At 35.5% G+C, this 20,247-nt stretch overlaps 1 protein-coding gene across 1 annotated transcript in view; it reads right to left on the reverse strand.

Moving 5' to 3' along the window:
• Positions 1 to 20,247, reverse strand: part of CAPRIN1 (cell cycle associated protein 1) — a 36,142-nt gene that overhangs the window by 10,552 nt on the left and 5,343 nt on the right. Inside the window, exons 3-14 of the mRNA XM_081062651.1 lie at positions 11,529 to 11,591; positions 11,332 to 11,418; positions 8,331 to 8,569; positions 8,160 to 8,242; positions 5,731 to 5,868; positions 5,305 to 5,357; positions 5,142 to 5,228; positions 3,457 to 3,612; positions 3,258 to 3,366; positions 932 to 993; positions 374 to 484; positions 12 to 161 (exon numbers count right to left, since the gene is read on the reverse strand). Of these exons, the coding sequence (XP_080918777.1) occupies positions 12 to 161; positions 374 to 484; positions 932 to 993; positions 3,258 to 3,366; positions 3,457 to 3,612; positions 5,142 to 5,228; positions 5,305 to 5,357; positions 5,731 to 5,868; positions 8,160 to 8,242; positions 8,331 to 8,569; positions 11,332 to 11,418; positions 11,529 to 11,591 (1,338 nt within the window). The remainder of the gene's footprint in view (positions 1 to 11; positions 162 to 373; positions 485 to 931; positions 994 to 3,257; positions 3,367 to 3,456; positions 3,613 to 5,141; positions 5,229 to 5,304; positions 5,358 to 5,730; positions 5,869 to 8,159; positions 8,243 to 8,330; positions 8,570 to 11,331; positions 11,419 to 11,528; positions 11,592 to 20,247) is intronic.

The raw sequence follows: 20,247 nt of genomic DNA on the forward strand, positions 1-20,247 counted from the left end.
AATTCGCTTACCGTTTGCATGGATTGGAATGGAGCTGCATTCACATTGATTCCACTGCTATGTAAAGGTTTGCTTGTCCCAGCCTGGAACACCTGGGGCTGAGAAGCAGCAGGAAGGGATGACGATGCTGTAGTCTGGTCTGTATTTAAAGAGATTGTTGCCTAAACACAAAGTGAACAGATGTGCTTTAGTGATAAACTAAACTTAGTCAAGGCTACTGTCTGTATATTGACAAACTCTACTTCATGAAATAGAAATAATGTAGCACATGCATTAGGTGCAAAAAAAGTCATTATATTAACAGTAATTTATCTCAGCCCAATTCATGAGTAAGTACCTCATCAAGTTTACATGACGTGGTAACAGAACTTGCCTGAATCTGGTCAATTGGTTCCTTTTGTGGTCGTTGCTCTGTAGCATGAGAAGGCTGGTACAAAGGCTGAGATGCTGTATACCCCTCACTTGTGGATGAAACCAAAGGAACCTACACAAAAGTAAAGAAATGAAAGTTTCTTTCTGTTATAAAGTAAATCTAATACATAAAGGGCTAAGAAACAGATATACCTGTTAAAGACTATACAACCTAACTGCAAAAAATGCATTATTAAAGCACAAAGTTAAACAAACCCTAGTCCAGTTATGAAGTTTCCCACAAATACTTCGAAGATGGCAATACCTACACTAAATTTTAGAATTACGTCTAAAACATATCTTCTCAAATTCTACTCAGTTCAAAATAAAAAAGCTTTTATTGTTATAATAAACCATTATAAAACACAAGAATTTACCCCAAAAAATGTGAATATGGAAATAAAGCTACCCATGCCAGATTTGGACACTCATCAAATTCATGTTTGACTTTCATAAGCTAAGAAAATGACCCAAGAACTGACTAAAAACAAACCTGCCAAAACATTTATATCACTCTTACCTGTGTAGCTTCTGGTTGTACAGTAACTTGATTAGGTTGAGCAAGTCTAGATTCAGAATGAACTGCAAAATTGACCAAAAAAATACTGTTATACAAAATCAAATTTCTTCAGAGATGTCTAAATACCTTTTACTTGGTAGCAAAAAGGCAGATTTCTATAGCCAAATCCTAAATAAACTGCTTAGCAATCATGAAAATACACTGGGAAGTATTAGTAGAATTTTAGCTTTCAAGTGAGAATTTTGGTTTACTGGTAGTCTTATTAGTCAACTCTCACAGTGGCTTTCATTTTATGTTTTGCAAAAGTAAAGTGAGATCTTAGTGAGAAAATACTAACAAAGAGGTATAGAGGAGAAGAGGTAAAAATCAATGCCAATGTTATCCATGAAAAGTCTTTTGAAGCAGTAAATATACAGTAACATTAATCTTACTCAAGAACTTAGATAATATTCTGTAATACTTTAATATTATCAACTTTCAATATAATCTCAAGTGTTTCCACACACACACAAAAGTGTTTTATATATATATATATACATAAAAAGCCTATATTCGATTCAGTGTGCATATTATTGCCAACTCCCAACATCCTTCCACTACCCTCCCAACTATGGTTAAATAAATAATGAAAAACATAGGATCTCTGCTTAGTCATTTAGAATCACCCACTTTCACTACAGACTTGAACGGACTCAACATTACCTGAGACACAACAGTGCTGCTACCACATACTGACTTTGGCACAACTTACCAGCTAAGGAAACTTCATTATTTTCTTCCTCTGATAGAGTTCAGAAAATGAACGCTAATGACTGATTCCTTTCTAGAAGGCCAAACCCTTATCTGTTTTCTAACTCTTGGTAGAGAGATGTGACAGAGATAAGCTCCCTTTACTTTGGAAAACTTAACTTACCAAATTAACTGTCATTAAACATGCTTTTCCTCAGCAACTCCTTTGATGACATTTAAGATTATACAACATTAAATGTTACCTTACATATTTCACTTTTGTGCCCTTAATGCTAACATGTTTGGGGAGAAAAACAAAATTCAAAAAAATTACTAATGGTCCACTTAACCCAATACAAGGCACCAACTCTACTTAATGCTGCTATTTCAAATAATGGTGTAAGACCAGTAAGAGTTTGAAACTTCAAAACTGTCTTTCGGTTTCTCTCTTCCCCTTTCCTCTTAAGCATTCTTTTACCCCACTTCACTGTTACATCTCATTTTTATTTAGGTAATAAAATGTTAAGAAATTCTCCTAAAAAGCTACAAGCATATTTTAGAGAAAGATACCTCTATTATATTTTTTCTAGATTAATTCTGAAATTTAAAAAGCCAAGCAAACTTTCACTTGTATAAATTACAGAAATAGGCAAAACTGGCCTATAGTTTTACAAGTCAGAAGTAACTACCATAGGCTGGGGGAAAGGGTAACTAGTGACCAAATGGGAACAAAAAATAAGGCTTCTGACCCAGCAATCCCTCTCCTGGGTATCTACCCCAAAAATCTGAAAACATTTATACATAAAGACACATGTGCTCCAATGTTCATTGCAGCTTTGTTTAGTGTGGCCAAGACATGGAAACAACCAAAATGTCCTTCGATAGATGAATGAATAAATAAGTTGTGGTATAGATACACAATGGAATACTATGCGGCGGTAAGAAAAGATGAACTAGGATCATTTGAGACAACATAGATGGATCTTGAGAGTATAATGCTAAGCGAAATAAGTCAGACAGAAAAAGCAGAGAACCCTATGATTTCACTGATATGTGGTATATAAACCAAAAACAACAAAAGAACAAGACAAACAAATGAGAAACAAAAACTCATAGACACAGACAATAGTTTAGTGGTTACCAGAGGGTAAGGGGGTGGGGGGTGGGAGATGAGGGTAAGGCGGATCAAATATATGGTGATGGAAGGAAAACTGACTCTGGGTGAACACACAATGGGATTTACAGATGATGTAATACAGAATTGTACACCTGAAATCTATGTAATTTCACTAACAATTGTCACCCCAATAAAAATAATAATAATAAGGCTTCTGGATACTGGTAATGTTTCATTTCTGGGTGCTAGTGTGTCAGTTTGTGAAAACATGTACTTTTCTATGTCTATATACCAATAAAAAGTTACAAAAAAATCATGGAACTATAGTTACATTCATAGTATAGGAAAAAACAATGTTGCCTATCAAATTAAAAGGTAAGCAAGCATTAAAAGGAAAAACATTAATTTTTACAAACTTTATAAAACCTGAAAGCATTGGCCCTGTATTTATTTCCCACATAAAAATGTACCATTACCAACCTGGAGGGCAAACCAGCTGGGGCATGTCCATGTTTTGTGCTGGATTCATAGGCTGTGCAGATACAATGGCAGGATCAAGTGCCTGGTTTTCAAAATCCAGCATTGAATCCTACAAGTTAAGTTAGAATATAATAGAATTATGTTAAATAATGTAAACACTTAAACCTTGTGTTACAGTGTGGGACTAAACTGCACCCACCTGTATGAAATTGTAAGGCCCCTGCATTTGTGCCATAAGGTCCTGCACTCGCTGTCTTCTCACAAGGGGATCTGCCTGAGCCACTGGTGTCAGAGAGTGGGGCTCCGGTACGGAAGGAGATGCAGCCTGAGGTTGCTGCTGGAGTGAATTTACCACCTAAAGTGGGGGAGAGGAGCGGATTGGAAGAACAAAAGAGCTCCAGTCATTACCATCATGACAGGTCCCCAAAACTATATATGCTATCTATACTGTAAACAGAATAGTAAACTAATGAAGTTAGTAAAAAACCGACCACAATTATGCCAAATTTAACATTCTGATCAATGCTATAATTCTAAAGTGTTCTCAACTCCACAGGATCACCATGCAGCATTTCAAAATTACTTTATAGGGGGCCAGCCCAGTGGCTCAGGCAGTTAGAGCTCTGTGCTCCTAACGCCGAAGGCTGCCAGTTCAATTCCCACATGGGCCAGTGGGCTCTCAACCACAAGGTTGCTGGTTCGACTCGACTCCCACCGGTGGGCTACGCCCCCTGCAACTAAGACTAAACACAGCACCTTGAGCTGAGCTGCTGCTGAGCTTCCAGATGGCTCAGTTGGTTGGAGCACGGGCTCTCAACCACAGGGTTGCCGGTTCGACTCCCGCATGGGATGGTGGGCTGTGCCCCCTGCAACTGACAACGGCAACTGGACCTGGAGCTGAGCTGCGCCCTCCACAACTAAGATTGAAAGGACAACTTGACTTGGAAAAAATCCTGGAAGTACACACTGTTCTCCAATAAAGTCCTGTTCCCCTTCCCCAATAAAAAAATCTTAAAAAAATTACTTTACAAATTGCTTTCAAAGAAAGACTACCTATGCTTATTTCCTAAAATAATGTATTTTGCATAACCTGTTAAGCCTTCTATATTAAGTACATCTACATATCTATACCAAATACATACGTGTATCTATCTCAGTACCCAGTATACAGTCAGCACTCAAGAAATGTTAGCTACTATCATCAAGCTTTGAGTTCCAACCATTCCACGCTCTCTGCCAATGCCATAGTATCAAGGCCTACCACTTCCTGTAGCTGTTTTCTTCATGTAAACAGCTACAAAAGCCAAAGCTCACTCTCCCTGTCTTTTTCCTAGCTCGTAAAAATTTCTCCTGATTATTGTTTTCAAAAATTCCCTGCTCTGCTGGAAAATCTCACTAATTTTTATTACATCAAAATTATATTTTTCTGTTTGGGTTTTAAGTCTGGGCAAGTCATAACCTAATTTCCTTTATTAAGCAATACTGAGATAATAGAGCCTGGTAACCAAACAGCACTGGGGTGAGGAAGGAGTATTAAGATGACACTCTAACATATCCCCTGTAAGGTGGGTTTTCCTGAAGGCTATCCAGGTGAGAGCCCAGATTTTTACAGAGCAAACTGGTAACAACAAACAAATCATATGCTGTAATACATTAGCCCTAAATTATACAAGGTTGCAGTATTACGGTATTGGAGCACCATCAGTGATTCTATTACACATCAGTAGGAAAAACAATCACCTTTTAAATGTAAGTCTTGTGTATGAGTTTGTTATAACAAATGTACCAATAATACAAAAGACTAACAAGCTTCATTTGTTTTTAGGAGCGATAAAAATAACTAAAGACAAAAGACGTCAACCTTATAAAACAGAGAACTCTTACCTCGACTGTTTCAACTGTCCACTCATCTACCTGCTCCTTTTCACCACTGCTGAACTGTGTTTCGGCCATAAATTGTCTATTTACATACTGCAAAGCAAAGTAACCGTTTGAGACTTCTGTTTGAAAGGCAGACAAGGAAAGTCAGCACAAACAAAAATCATACCTCTGTTGATTCAACTTCACTTTGTTCAGTGTATTCTTCTGCTGGCTCGGGTTCTAAGAGGTCAAAAATAACACGAGTTTAAGAACTCTTTTTTAAAGTTAACAATTCATTTGAACTCCAAATAAGTAAACAGTTTACCATCACCAGAGTCTGAATTTATTTACAAAGTTATAGTTAAAAGTTTCTATATTTTATCATTCTTACAAAAATTTAGAAAGCGTTTTCTTTACCACTTATTCCAGAAGAAATTAGTTTCAATAGTAGTTATTCTAGGTCAGGTATAAGTGGCAATTAAGAGCCACCATGTTAAAACTTCTCTCCAAGAAGTAATAGTACAAAGCAGCATACAGATTAAAATCTTACTTATGAAAAAGAAAAATAATACCAGGACCCTAAACTAAAGCTCAAATCCACTGAAGTTCTCACCAGTTTCAGCCACCTGGTCTTCAACTGTAGGTGCTGAGGCTGCCTCTTCCTCCTCACATAACCCATTCTGGTGGTTGTGGGTGCTGTCAAAGTAGTTTGACTGGAAAACACGCTCAACAATTTCCTTTAGAGCTTTATCTAAAAATAGAGTATGAATAATATTGTTAGATTATCTGAGGATGCCTGACTTGAATAAGATTCAACATTCTATAAAATATTGTGGTTAAAAAAAAAAACACCTCATCAACCATTACTAAAACATCAAATTCCACCAAGAACAGAAATTTATTGCTGAATGATAGGGAACAATAAGAACCTACTAAACTTTATGTATTTTAAGTAAGTTAGTTTAAAATAAGCTGACCGTTATCATTTATTCATTCAATACAGCACCTAACAAAATGTTAGGCAAAGTGCTAGGCACTGGTGCTACAAAAAGGTATGTAAAAGATACAGTATCTTCCCTCCCTAAGCTTACAGTCCAATAGAGAAGTTATCAAATACTCACAAAAACAGTAAAATTACATCTGTGAAAAGTACTACACAGAAGTACAATGGATTGGACCTAGTCAGGGAGAGACCACGAGAGGCTTTCCTGGTGTAAGTGCTGCAAGAGCTGAGATCTGGAAGATGAGTAGTAGAGAGAAGTGTTTCAAGGCAGAGGCAACAGCATTTACAAAGCCCTGTACAAAGAAGAAGGGTGCCAAATACACGATAATGAAAGTATGCACTGTGGCTGAAGCATAGGGAATAAGAAAAAGCGTAAGGAAATTTGAGTCTGGAGAGACTGGCAAGGTCCAGTTCATGCAAGGCCTTGAAATTAAGGACAAATGTATATAAAATGTAATTCAAATAAAGCCATTAAAGCTTTTAAAGAGGGATGGGGGGTGGACTCAGTTTGATTACTGCATCAGACAAGAGAAGGACAGAAAAACAGAAGAGAAATAGAAGTAGACAGATTCAAAAGATATTTAAAAGGCAAATAAAACTGTCAGAATTCGGTACACTAAGATATAAGGGGGCGGGGCAGCAGGCAAGGGTGTGTGTCATTAATTAAAATCTCAATTTCCTGGCCTTGTATCGCAGATATAGAGTAAGGCTGGTCCCTAATAGGTACTCTAAAGAAAAATAAAACTCCGGGACCATGTTATATCTAAGTATTGTAAAATTAATCCTATTAACAATAAAATCATTAACAACGTTTTGAATGTTGAACACTTCATGTGTTTTCCTACCCCTACTTCAGAGGTTTGTGATTCAGAACTATTTGTTTTAAAAAACTGAATTCACACAAACTAATCTGAGCACATTGGTACATTTCCATTAGCTATAAAGATGTTACACTCCTAAGATGTGGGAACAAGACTAGGTAGAAAATAACACCAAAACAAGCTACAAAGTTAGACATTTAACCCTTGTTACTCCTCATGAAAATCTGATCAGGTTGACCTAAAACTGCTTTTTTAAACTAACAAGTTTATACATGTCAATTACTTTCCAAACTTCAAGTGGTGAATTCAGTATACATTTGTAGCAGAACTAAACTCAAAACATAAAAAAGATTTTTCACAGAGAAATATAGATAACATAAGTTAACAAACCAAGAAAATTATTTCTTACGTGAAAAGATACAAAAGGATTGGTTCCTCATATTTAATTTACCCACTTCCTTCAAGTAAATACACTCAAAATTGTATCATAGTTTTTGCCAATGAAAACTTAAAATCCAATTTAATTTCTTTTCAACCAAATAGCTAAACACAAGGTATCAATTTATTTTTACCTTTATACATTCAAAAATCTGCTTGGCTAAATCAACTTTATAAATAGTCAAGACAAGAATCTAGTCCCTCATTTACTAAGGGATTAAAACCTAAACTTCCTAATTTACTGATGTAGTGTAACTAAAATGTCCTTAAAAAAAAAAAAATCAACAATTGCATATTTCAAGTTAAGGAGCTCACATATAGAAAACTGGACATCAGCTTTTTTAAAACAGAAAAAAATGAACGTCCTAAATTAGCACAAGTCTACAAAACATTTAAAAAAGACTAAAGCCACGAGTAGAATGTACGAGGTATCAAATGTTTTTCAAAAAATTTCAGCCGTAAGACAAAACCAACCCCTATCTAATACCAAAAACTGGAATGTCAAATCTGTCCACTTCAACGGAGTTTAGTTACAAACAAAATCATGTTAAGTTAGGACTCCCACCTTTACAGATTTTTGGTTAGTTGTTGCTGGTGTTTTGACTTATACACACAGACACAAGGCACAAAAGATACAAAAAGGAAATAAACGAAAAAATTAACACTTGGATGAACATTTATACAGTTCTAAAATTTCTTCTATTAACATTACTCTTAAATAGGAAACTAATTTTTAAAAATTCTGCAGTTACAAAATCGTAAGTTGTCAGTAATACTCACAGGTTGTTCCACATACAGATTTTTCTTTCCCTTCCAGCAAGTCCCACAGGTGAATGGAGGCATGTTCATACTGCTCATTCAACCTTATAATAATAAAGAGCGAATTAATTACCTTTTAATTGTCAACTTACAGCAACATTTAGAAATTGGTATTACCAAATACCACTCTACCTCAAGCTCATATCCCGTTCAGGGTCTGCTAACTTGTAGAATTCATCCAACAATGACAATTCCTCTTCAGACAATATCGGCACTCCATTCAAACCTTGTTTCAGGTCAGTTCGCACTTCATCGTCTCCCAATTTGTCCAAAACATACTGTAGCTCAAGTACAGTTTTTAAACGTTTCTGTTCAGCTTCTTCTCTCATAAGCTGCTCCCGCCGTGCTGTTTTCTTTATTGTTTTCTGAATCTGCATAAGAATATAAACATATGACACCAAAATAAGTTTTACAAAACTCCTTTAGTTCAATCAATCTCAGGTCCAATGTAAATAAGACATTTCATTCAGTGAGTTAGATGTGACCCCAATACACAAAAGGATAAGTCCCAACTTAAACTCTGTAGTGTATGATCTACTTTAAGCAGCTGTTAGAAATTCAGAACACATCTTTCCCTAAAAGGTATTATACTATGGAAATGTTACCGATGGAACAATATATTTGGGATTTGCTTCATAACAATCTGGCAGACTGGGAATAAGGAAGTGGGTGTGGGTATATATGAAACATTACTGCCCGTGAGATAAGTGTAGAAGATAGATATGAGTACATGGGGGTTCATTAGATTTTTTGCTTTAGTTTTGAAATTTTCCATAATAAAAAGATAAAAGTAAAAGTTTTTAATTAAGGCCCTGAGTCAATTAAAAAAGAAACCTAACCACAGCAACAATTTTAAAAAACAATCTTACTATCTATCTCCTCTATGGAAAAATGGTCCAAAGTTCTAATTTTAAGTACCTCTTACTGATTCAGAGAAAGATGTCAAAACCCACCACTGTTCCCTTGCCCAAAACAATCCATTGCTGGTATTACAGAGGGATTCCAACATACTGAAAATAGTGACTAAAACTGACTGTTTTTATGAATAAGGGGATGCTGGCAAAGAAAACGGTGGCAGTAAAAGATAGGTAAAAGCTAAGCGTGAATGTATTTTTCCCACTATTCTTTCCACTCTTTTTCTTCCATGGGAAGGTAGAAGGAAGAGCTTCAGCCAAACTCAAATACTTCTCTTTCCCACGTATATCATCAGCTTGGGGACAGAGAAAAGTCAGTCTTTTGAAGAAAAGTCAGTTTTTTCAAGAGTCATGACAGTCAATTCCTTCCCTCTGTCTCTCCTTTTTCCAGCATCGCTAGGATAACTTGAGACACTGAAAACCAAAAGAAGGATGTATATAACGGAGAAAAGGAAGAAATAAAGGGAGAAACGGGAGACCTGGAAGGAATGATGAAGGTTGCAATAATAAGGCAAATCTATAATGACAGCAGAGAGGGTAGTAGATTAAATGATAGTAATTAAGTGCCAAGTGAATAGTACATATGAACAGAAAGATGAGATCTCTTTTAAGCTAGGATGGTCAACAAAGCTTTCAAGGAGAAAAAGTGACATCTACTCTGTAGATGGATGAGCTTTCTATCCTATTTTTCTTGGGGGAGAGGGCGGTGCAATTTTAGGGCAGAGAGGTCTTTATAGGTAGCCAGAGGCAGGAATGTGAAAAGAAATCAAGAAAGCAAAAGAAATAAAAATAAAGAAAGCCTCTTTAGGTGAATGAGTTCACGTAGGGAAGCATATGAAGACCAGAACAGGTAGGCTGAAGCTTGGTTAAAGAAGCTCTTGAATGCAAAAGCAAAAAAGGTGTTCAATTGTAGCGAGTACAACAAAGGATCAGAGTTAAATCAAAAGACTGCCAATGAAGTTAAAGACTCAGTGAAAAGTTCCTGAAAACACTAATATTAAAATAGAAACAAAGGAAGATACGAGTATTCTCATTTACACAGTGACAGTAGCTTCCAAAATAGTCTTTATTAAATTGTACAGCATCAGAAAAAGAAATTGGACAGGGTTCATAAAGCCTGAAGCTCTGACCTAAGCTAAGTGGAACAAATCCCTACTTTGGGTGTCAATTAAATTTCCTTTGCTTTTGAGAGATATCATCAATATTTTCCCCCTTTAATCAAATTTAATAAGTAACACTACTAAGTGCATGAAAGACATTAGTTATGTGTCAAAAACTCTTCTAAGCACAATGCTCTAATTGGGTACGGACTATTATTATCGCCATTTTACAGATTAGAAAACTGAAGCAGTGTGATAGCCTCTCACCTCTCCCCACCTTCTCTCATCCTTCTCTTTCTATCCCACTGGTTCTGTTTCTCTGGAAAACCCTGACTGATAAAGGAATAGAGAAGTTAAGTAACTCACTCAAAGTCACACAACTATTAAGTAAAAATGGCAGAATCAAGATTCAAAACAGGCAGTCTGATTCCAGGATCAGAACTTCCAATCTCTGAACTGCACTGTCTCTCATCACAATAAATTGTTTGTTCATTTCACCAAAGCAGAGGCAACTTTATATTTCAATGTTGTTCCCCTTTCTCCAAATAAGCTAACACTAATTCAGAAGGATATTAATTTTCTGATCTCAACTTTGAACAAATTATTTAACTTTGTATTTAATTTTTATCCTGTTCCTAAAAGCTTTTGTCACATCAAAAGACGTCTGGGAAAAACACACCACTTTTCAGATCAAGAGTAGATACAAGAGCAACATATCAATCACCATGTCCCTTAAGAACCCTAAGGCAGAGAATAGTTACCAATGACTTAACCCTCTTTATTTTCTGTTAACAGAATTGTAAGATGGTCATTAAACATAAAGGACTCTATAGGAAATGACTGCCTACCATGTTTATATATTTATTTTAAAACAATGAGATCCTTAGCATAACTATTATACATGTTTGTCATACCTGAAAGTCAGTCCTTTTAAATGGCATCTTTCAGGTGTTAAACTTTACAGAATTGGAAAGCATCTTACACATAATTGGATCCAATCCTCTCACCTTGTGGAGAGCTTATCCAGCACTGCAAGGACTAAAACCCAAAGAAACAACAAAACTTTTTGCCTTCCTTAGTTTCAGTATTTCATAAACACATATCCCGTCCTTTACTTACGTCTTGACTTAATGCCATGAAACTCCTCTGCAATTCTTTTGCAAACTCCAAGTTATTTGTGACTTCCTGGTACTTAGATACAGCATCCTAAAATAACCAAGACAGAACCCAACTTTATAGGAAACACAAAGAAATACAAAATTATTTTATTAAAAATAGTAAGCATAAAATCTTTAATAAAAATGTAACATCTTTACCAGCTGATCTTGATTAAGCCTTTCCCCTTTGTTCATTCGCTCCTGGTAATCATCAAGCTTGCCCTGTATTAAAAAAAAAAAATTATATTCCACATGAAAGTATATACTAGCTTCACCATGCTAAAATAACAAAACCCAAGTATGTGTCAAATCTTGCCCTACCTATACTTTCTAGATATACTCGTTTAAGTTAGTACACAAAATAACTTAGTTTAATAATGAGCTAGAAAAATAACTTTAAATACTCCAGCCACTGCTGAATAATACCAAATATTGTATTACAAGCCAATGACACATTGCTTATTCTTTAGTTTTCTCAAAAAAGATACGCAGAGTACCTAGGCACATGGTTCCTCCTACCCACATGGATCCTGGTTTACTCAAGTGAACCTATCAGACATTTTAAATGTTAAATTTTTGTCCCTCCCTCCCCTTGCCAAAGAATTCAAATGAATAATATAAAAATCGTGTTTTTTTTTCTGAATAAACTTATGTGCATATTGTTTTTGATGTGCCTCATCCATTTCTCTTGAACATGAGATACTTCAAACCATCAGCTATGGGCAGTACACTAGTCAACAGCTTTGCTTTCTTATATTCTCAAAAATGGAATTAAATGTATGCAAGTGGGGGTAAAATATTAATCTCTGGCTTAAGGTCTTTTTCTTTTTTTTTAAGCTAAGATGAAAACTTTGTAGGTTTCCCAGGCAATACTATTAGACAAGACCCCAAAAAAAGATATTCAGGTAATGTGACACAGTCAAGAATTCAGTTATTGTTTTATGGGTCAGAGGAGAAGGAACAAGTACAAATCAAAATTAAGGTAGAGGGTTTAAAGACTTTCAATAAAATATAACTAACATTCATTATTATATAAGTTTCAGGTGTACAACATGTTACTCAAGAGGGGAAAAGTTTTAAATAATCACGATAAATTATAAACATATGTAGTTCCTTACCTTTAGCAATGAAATTAACCAATTAACAAAACACAAAGCAAGGTTCTGATAAAATGCATTCAGAGGCACAGAAACAAGTTTAAAAACGCTAGCGAGTTGTTTTATGTCCAATGATTCCTTTTTCTTTGTACCAGGAACATTAGTCAACTTGCATAATCGTTCTACCACAAATTAAAAACCCTATCACAATTCCTTAATTATACCGGAGGTAAATAAAACCAAGATAATCATCAAAAATTAAAGGCTGGTGAAAGTATCCAAAATGTTATTCTTACGTGAACTATTTCGCACAACTGATAAGCCACCAGCTGAACAGGTATAAAATTCAAGTCCATTGGTTGAAAAATCAAGTTTCTACACTGCTCTGGCAGGCCTAACCCCAGGTGCAAATGGCATGCTCAACTGCCTCTAGAACACTCTGAGGCAATTTAAATAAAATTATTTAAATAAAAATTATTTTTAAATTTCCCCCCTAATTTTGATTTCTACTCATTCCCTCTCCTCTGACCCTTCAACTGTCTTTTTTCATCCACTTTTTTTTAAAGGGTAGGCTACTTTTAAGAACTAAAAAACTAAACAAGATTTGCTTTGAATTACAACTTGGGATATAATAATACTATTACAGCCAGAATTCCTCAATTTCAAAATATACGAATAGAAGATATGCAAACAGGAGGAGGGCCTGAAATTCAGTGCTAGTACAGTTAAAGTTCTGAACTAGTTACGAGGCAAAAAACTGCTACTAGCTTTTACCTGGCATTTATTTTCTCTTTTAATGGTATTAGACAATTTTCATGGAAATTGTTGCTAAACCTAGAAATACAGTGAGTGTACTATATATTCCTCATAGGGTAGAGTTTTATATACCTAGTTTATCATTTAATGTCTTGAAAACTTAAAACATATGACAATCAAAATGGATGTCAAAAGAAATTCCTAAAAACAAAGAAAAAATGCTTGTATATATGTATAAAAATAAACGTGGACTTTTTTTTTTAACATTAAGAATGGTACCTGAGTGGTAGAATCGTAGGTGGAATTTTTTCCTTTTGCTTTGCTTTTTATACACTTAGGGATATTCTGCAATGAACATATGTAGTTTGTATAATAAAAGTTTTAATTTCATGCTACATAAAAGATGTTAAGATTGACACATTACAAGACAGTGTCAGGACTTTAACCTATAATAATCCTTGAACATGAATCTATACTAACCTATAGTAGGACAAACTATCCTATGATAGAAAAGCTCCAATTTTCTACACAATAGCAAACTTAGTATTCACCCAGCCCAGAGGTCTTTGGCAGATTGCATCTTCCAACAATGGCTACCACATCTGCAGTCCCACATACAGTGCTACAACGTGACTTTGGCACTCCCCCATTAAGAGCAAGTCCAATTCCTCTGCCACTGTATTGAGTGGGCTTCAACCAGCAGAGTACAGTGAAAGGGATCCTGTATAACTTCCAAGACTGAGTCATAAAAGCAATGCATCTCTACTCCGTTTGCTGGTCACTAAAAACACTTAACGTATTTTGCCGTGTATAATGCGCACCTATGTTTTTGGCCGAAACTTTCAGGGGAAAAAAAAAAATCTTTTTAATTTTTTTAATGCAAATTTTTATTTGTTTACATTTAGGTACTTGTTTTTTGTATTAAAAAGGAATTTTAGCATTTATTTTTTTAACATATTATGGTACAAGAAATTTTATGGCATAATTACAAAACACAAGAACAGATACAAGGTACAAGAAATTCCATGTACCGGTAACAAATTTATGATATTTATGCATCATAGGAGGCCAAGAACTCTTAGTTGTTGTAAGTTCAACAAAACCGATCAGCATATTCCAGGGTATTATTTTGCACACAGATATAGTTACTGATTTCTAGAGTTACACTTTTAACTCATAAGCATAAATAAAAGAATTAAAAACATTTATATAGATATGGAATTAGTGCTACCCATGTATAATGCGCATCCTTACTTTTCCCTCACAAATTTGGGCAAAAAAGTGCACATTATACATAGCAAAATACGTATGTTTAGAGCCCCAATAAGAAGTCCAATAACCCTGCAGTTGCCGTGCTATGAGGAAGCCCAGCCATGGAGAGAAGTCTTGTACCGGAATTCTGGTCAGCATTCCTAGTGTCCGAGTTAACCTCGCCCCGGCATCAGACTTGCGAGTAAACAAGCCGTAGTCTTCCCAGCTGAGGCCCCAGACATCACTGAGCAGCGACACCAACCCCACCATGTACCCTGTCCAACTCCCTTACAGGCGGAATCCATGTGGATAATAAATAGATACAAGTTTTGAAGTAATCTGTCCCACTACAATAACTGGGAACAAAATAGGTTAACAGGGAAAGCAGCTACTATGTGAAACTCACCTCAGTACAAATCTTCACGGAATATCACCAGAAAGTATGCAAAAAGACCTCGGTGCAGCCAAAATAAAGATCTATGATTTTATTAAAGCTCATACATCTACTTATTTTGATTTTACATGACTGTAACATGTGTCTAATTTTTCATAATAATTTAAGAGCCACTGTGACTAATAATTTAAGAGGACTGCGACTAACACTGCAAGAAATGAGTTTACTGTGAGAGAAGAAATATGTTAAAAAAAAGTCACGTTGTAACAGAAATCTCAAGGATCTTTAACAGGGATTTTTCAAAAAGCGGATCACAGGTCCTTATACCCAGTGAGTTGAATTAATGCATCTATAGGTATCCAATCAGAAAATTTGCAGTTAATCAAATGAATGGAAACTACAGGTCTTTTGTGAAACGTTTTTCTAACCATAATAAAAGTTTCATTCATAATAGCTTTCTATTTGTTCCTCTATAGCTGTTAACACTTTCTATCCTATTGTTACAACTATCTTATCCCTTGTCCTTGCCCAAACTTCAGAAAAGCAAAATCTTGGTTCTGGTCAAAGTTCCTAATAAACAGCCCTCATTTGAGGAAACATCAAAACTTACTAATAAGATGACGGCAGAATGACAATAAAACTAAAACTGTTCTACATTAAAAGATCTGGCTGCTTAGGTATACAGAACTTTATCACAATGTAACATGAACTAAACGGACTTTTGTTCACTATTACATTTAATGAAATCCTCACACAGCAGAGACCCTATGATGGTCTAGGTCAGTGATTCTCACAGTGTGATCCCCAACCAGCAATGTCAGCCATCACCTAGGAATTTGTTATGTAAATTCTCCAGCAGCACCCCAGACCTACTGAATCAGAAACTCTGGGGGTGGAACCAGGAATCTGTGTTTTATTAAGCCCTCTGGGTGATTCTGATGTGTGCTGAAGTTTGAGAAACACTCACCTAAGTCAAATACATTGTAATTCTCTTGTGAGTCCAGTGGAGTGTAGAAATAAATTATTCTGAATCAAGCATACTATGCAAATTGTGATCCTACAAACCATTATATAACTACCTCAATTTAGAAATAGGTTGCTTAAAAGTTCAGGTTTAAACACAGAAAATTTGAACGGTAGTTTTCTAGACCAGTTTATACACCTATGCGTATTTAACCTAGTAATTATTTGCATAAGGAAAAATCCGTTTATGATCTGAACACTGAAGGGTTACCACCTTCCATTCATTAGTATTTTAAATCTTGCACTATGAGCCAAAAGTTCTGGAAGTTTAGGGTACATTATGATTAAACTCAGTGGTGAACACCAAATTGTGTTCACCTCGCCTATTAGGACAATCAATTGGTCTAATTTTCTGCTTTTCAAAATGAGGGTAGCTTGCGGTCCCAGTTCCCTCTAAGTAGTTTTTGGAGATAAGAAAAAGGATGTGGTATCTGCACTGATCCAATACTACAATTTGCTTCATCTTTGACAGAGCAGTAGACTACTCAGAGACAATGACACCACTGTAACTGTAACACTGTAACACCACTCATTCCTATTGTCACATTCAATTCAATGGCTTAAATTAAGTCCAAATAGAAAAAATGTCCATTTGGGTTTAAAATTTGCAGTATGAACTAAATAAAGACTTGCTCGTCACATTGGCTGATCTAACAGTAACTTCAATAAAAACAGAAGAGGCAAAGAGTAAAGAGCTCCAGCAAAACACAGCTTTTTTTTCCTTCCCTAAGGTAGAATACAGTAGTATTAGACAATTTGGTCAAGTACTCGTATCATCCACATAAAATAAATATTAATTATATTTCTGGAGAATGGAGCCATTTTCCTAGCATAAAAAGACAACTTCATCACAATGCCTACCACAATACTGATTAACAAAAACCTGCCCTCTCAGATTCTACCTTGAAAAACCTACCTGAAATTCAATTTAGGGTTACCTTTTTCAAACTACTGAGCATCCAGAATATATTAAAAATTTACATAAAGCACCACATGTGAGCAAGATAAAAATCAGGTTACCCAGTGTCTGAAGGGTAACCATGGGATAGAGGTGTGACAATACCCAGTAAATGTCAAAACACTATACAGTCATGTGATACCAAGAAATAATTACCCCAACAAGTGCTGTCCAATCCCACTCTACCTTCCATTTCTTCATTGCTCATAATAGTGGACATTATTCACCATGTGAGACACAACTCAAATTTAAAGCATCAGGTAGCTAACCCCATCAGGGAGGCACTGTTATTACTCATATTTCACCTAATTGGAAACTGAAAGACAGTACAATTAAATAACTCGCCTCAGGTCATCAATTCCAGAAAAATCCTTTGTATGCAACACTTTCCCCTTTTATTATGCCACTCAGGATTCCAGCTGTTGCTACCTTTCATTTGGGCCTTGCTGCTGCTGTTCTCTCCTTACTCCAGAGGATTATGGTGCTGAATCACAATATACCTAGATCTTTCACTCTTACGTTATTTTATTGAGATTTTTTTAAAAATTCAGTATAGTGCCACGAGGGCACCAGAAGATGAATATACAAAATAGCTGTCCTCCTCCTGAGCTTTCCTTCCTTACAATTATATCTAACAAATTCCATGAAAGAATAATTTAAGAAAACATTTAATTATACAATCAAAAATAGCAAAAGAGGTGAGAGACTCCCAAAACCCAAAATTCTTCAACTGAACAACTGTAAATAGTCACAGCAAGAAAGATTTGGAGGAGACAATATCTGAAAACAACTAGTTTGGCTTTCCAGGAAACGACGTAACTCCTGTTCATAATTAAGATCTCCAAACGGGAACAGAACACATACTTAAAATTGAAGCTTAAAAATCACAAAAATAGTAAGAGGAACTAGCTATACTTTATTTTGTCTCCGGTCAAATAAATCACTTCTATAGTACTGAAAGAACCTGTAGAAAGACAAATACAAAAACAGAAGATAAAGATTTCTTTTCCTCCCAACTTTCCATAATGTTCAGTGGCCTCTCTAGATACTGTTTCAAGTCTCCCAGTGCCTACATTCCCTGTTCTTCACCTAGAAACATTAGTTCTGACTTGGCCCACGTGGTGGTAGGCAGCTGACTCTGCCTCCCATTCACCCTCCACCAATTCAACTGAGAATTATTTGTTAGTAAAAGTCACAAAAGACAAGAAAGATAAGAAACAAAAGTTTCCTCAAAAGTTAAGAGGGTAAAGAGAACATATAGTACAATCCATAAATGATCCATAACAGCTATCTCCAAATGCTGGAAGCCTTCTCATGTAGCAGAAGTCTGAGTTGTTCTAGAAAACAAAAGTATTAAACAGTGGGGGTGGGGGTGCAACTCTAACATCAAGAACTTAAGATTTGTCAATGAAATAGACTTTCATTGAGAAATGAGCACTCTACCCGGCCCTAGAAGACTGATTAATGCAGAAAAGCTGAATGAACACCTATCCAGAACGCTCAATTTCTGAACACTAAGAACATGGTAAAAGGATGCTAGATTAGATGTTATCTAGAGTCTCATTGTAAGATAATTTTTCAAGCAGATAAGTAACCAGGAGTTTAATCTGACAAGACTTTTGTCCAACTAAAAAAAAAAAAGGTAAAAGATAATCCCGTAAAAACCCTATTCCTTGCCCATGGCTGTAATTATGCAGGTAAGCCTGAACGAATGGAAGCAGCTGACCCTAACAGGAAATGAAAAGTATAATGTTAAAAGTATAATGTTCCAGCATCACTTACTTTGAATCATATTCTTAAAAAGTCTAAAGCTTTGTGTATTTGAAAAACAAATGATCATTTATAATCTTAACAGGTGTCTTTTGAATTAGCTGCTTTCACCAAGCTACTCATTAGGATGAGACGGTACAACTGGATGAGACGGTACAACTGAATGATTTATACATTCCATTGGGAGGTTCCATGTTAAAAAGGTGTGAACTGTAATTCATCTAAAGTAAAGACCCAAAAGTTTCCCCCAATTATTAAAGTATATTTCAGTTATTTCCGTTTGAGTAACAGTATTAAAGGGAATGCAATGAAATTTCTAAGTAATTTCCAATGCTTCAATCATTTGTCCTTCTTCCTAAGATTATTCACAAATCTTGCTTACAACTACCTAGATTTTAAATGTGATCTGCTTGCCTACTCATCAACTGTACTCACTAAAAAAAAAAATTAATAAAAAGAAAATCCTTCAGGAAAAACTCCATTTTAATAAAAAACACTAAAAGTAAATAGCTCTGGACAAAATGCATTTTCCCCCTCAGGCAATCCATTTTAACAAGGTTTTGATGGTGGAGCTACAAATATTTCTATGTGATGATTTAGTCAAAATAGAAAATATTTATTTAGCATATACCATGCGGAAGGCACAGTATGTTATTAATAGCCTGCCTCAGAGAAGCTTAATACCTATTTAGAAAAACACATAAGGTAAGAACATAAAGCAATATAAAAATGTCAAGGAAGTGTACAGACAATAGGTAGCACAGGAAATTAAAGGAAACAGAATACTTCAGTTGAGCTTGGTCAAGAAGCACACCTTCCCTTTCCTCAGGAAATATGAAATTCTGCACTCTGCCCAGTAAAAGCTCTTTCATCTATGTTTTTACATTCATGCTATCCAACAAAAGCACTGGCATAGCTAGTGGGAAAAAGAAAGAAATAAACAGAAGTCAAGCAACTTACAATTCCAACTTTGGTTAAATTTCTCTCCAGCTACTCCTCATGTTCTTCTCTACTATGTACATTCCATTCATTTCCCCCAGAAAACGGGACCAATTACTAAAAATTATCCAGAAACTTGGAATACAAGAATTAAGATAGAAACTGTGACACATCTACTCCTTTCTACTGGTAATGCTTTTCCCAGATTTCCTGGTCTACAACATACCTGTCTTGAGTATGGCAAATGTGCATTTGGGGCTTCAGAGTTCAAACTTTAAAAGTTCATTTCATTACAATATGGATGCCCCAACAACATGGGACTGTACCTGTACTGCTAGTCTCAGATTTTTTTTTACCTGTGTGGCCTATAAACACACATTTAACAATAAGATATTAATAAAGGTCTAACAATGAAGAAGAAATGAGAAGCTTTTTCTTTCACTTTCAGCTTCTTAAAGCTGAACAACTCTAAAGGATCTGAAGTAAAAGATTTGGTTCCATAGCATCAACTTAAACGCGAAAAATTACGCTTACGTTGACATTGCAGAGCATTACAAATTCAAATTAACTCTGAAACATTACAAGAGACTTTAGAATTCATGCATTCCAACCTGGGTCATTTTACATAGCATCTCAATTTCCTCTTCTGTAAAATGAATTGGACTAAATTCTAACATGGCTTTAAGCTCT

The sequence above is a fragment of the Rhinolophus hipposideros genome, assembly GCF_964194185.1.
Source record: "Rhinolophus hipposideros genome assembly, chromosome: 10".
Lineage (NCBI taxonomy): Eukaryota > Metazoa > Chordata > Mammalia > Chiroptera > Rhinolophidae > Rhinolophus > Rhinolophus hipposideros.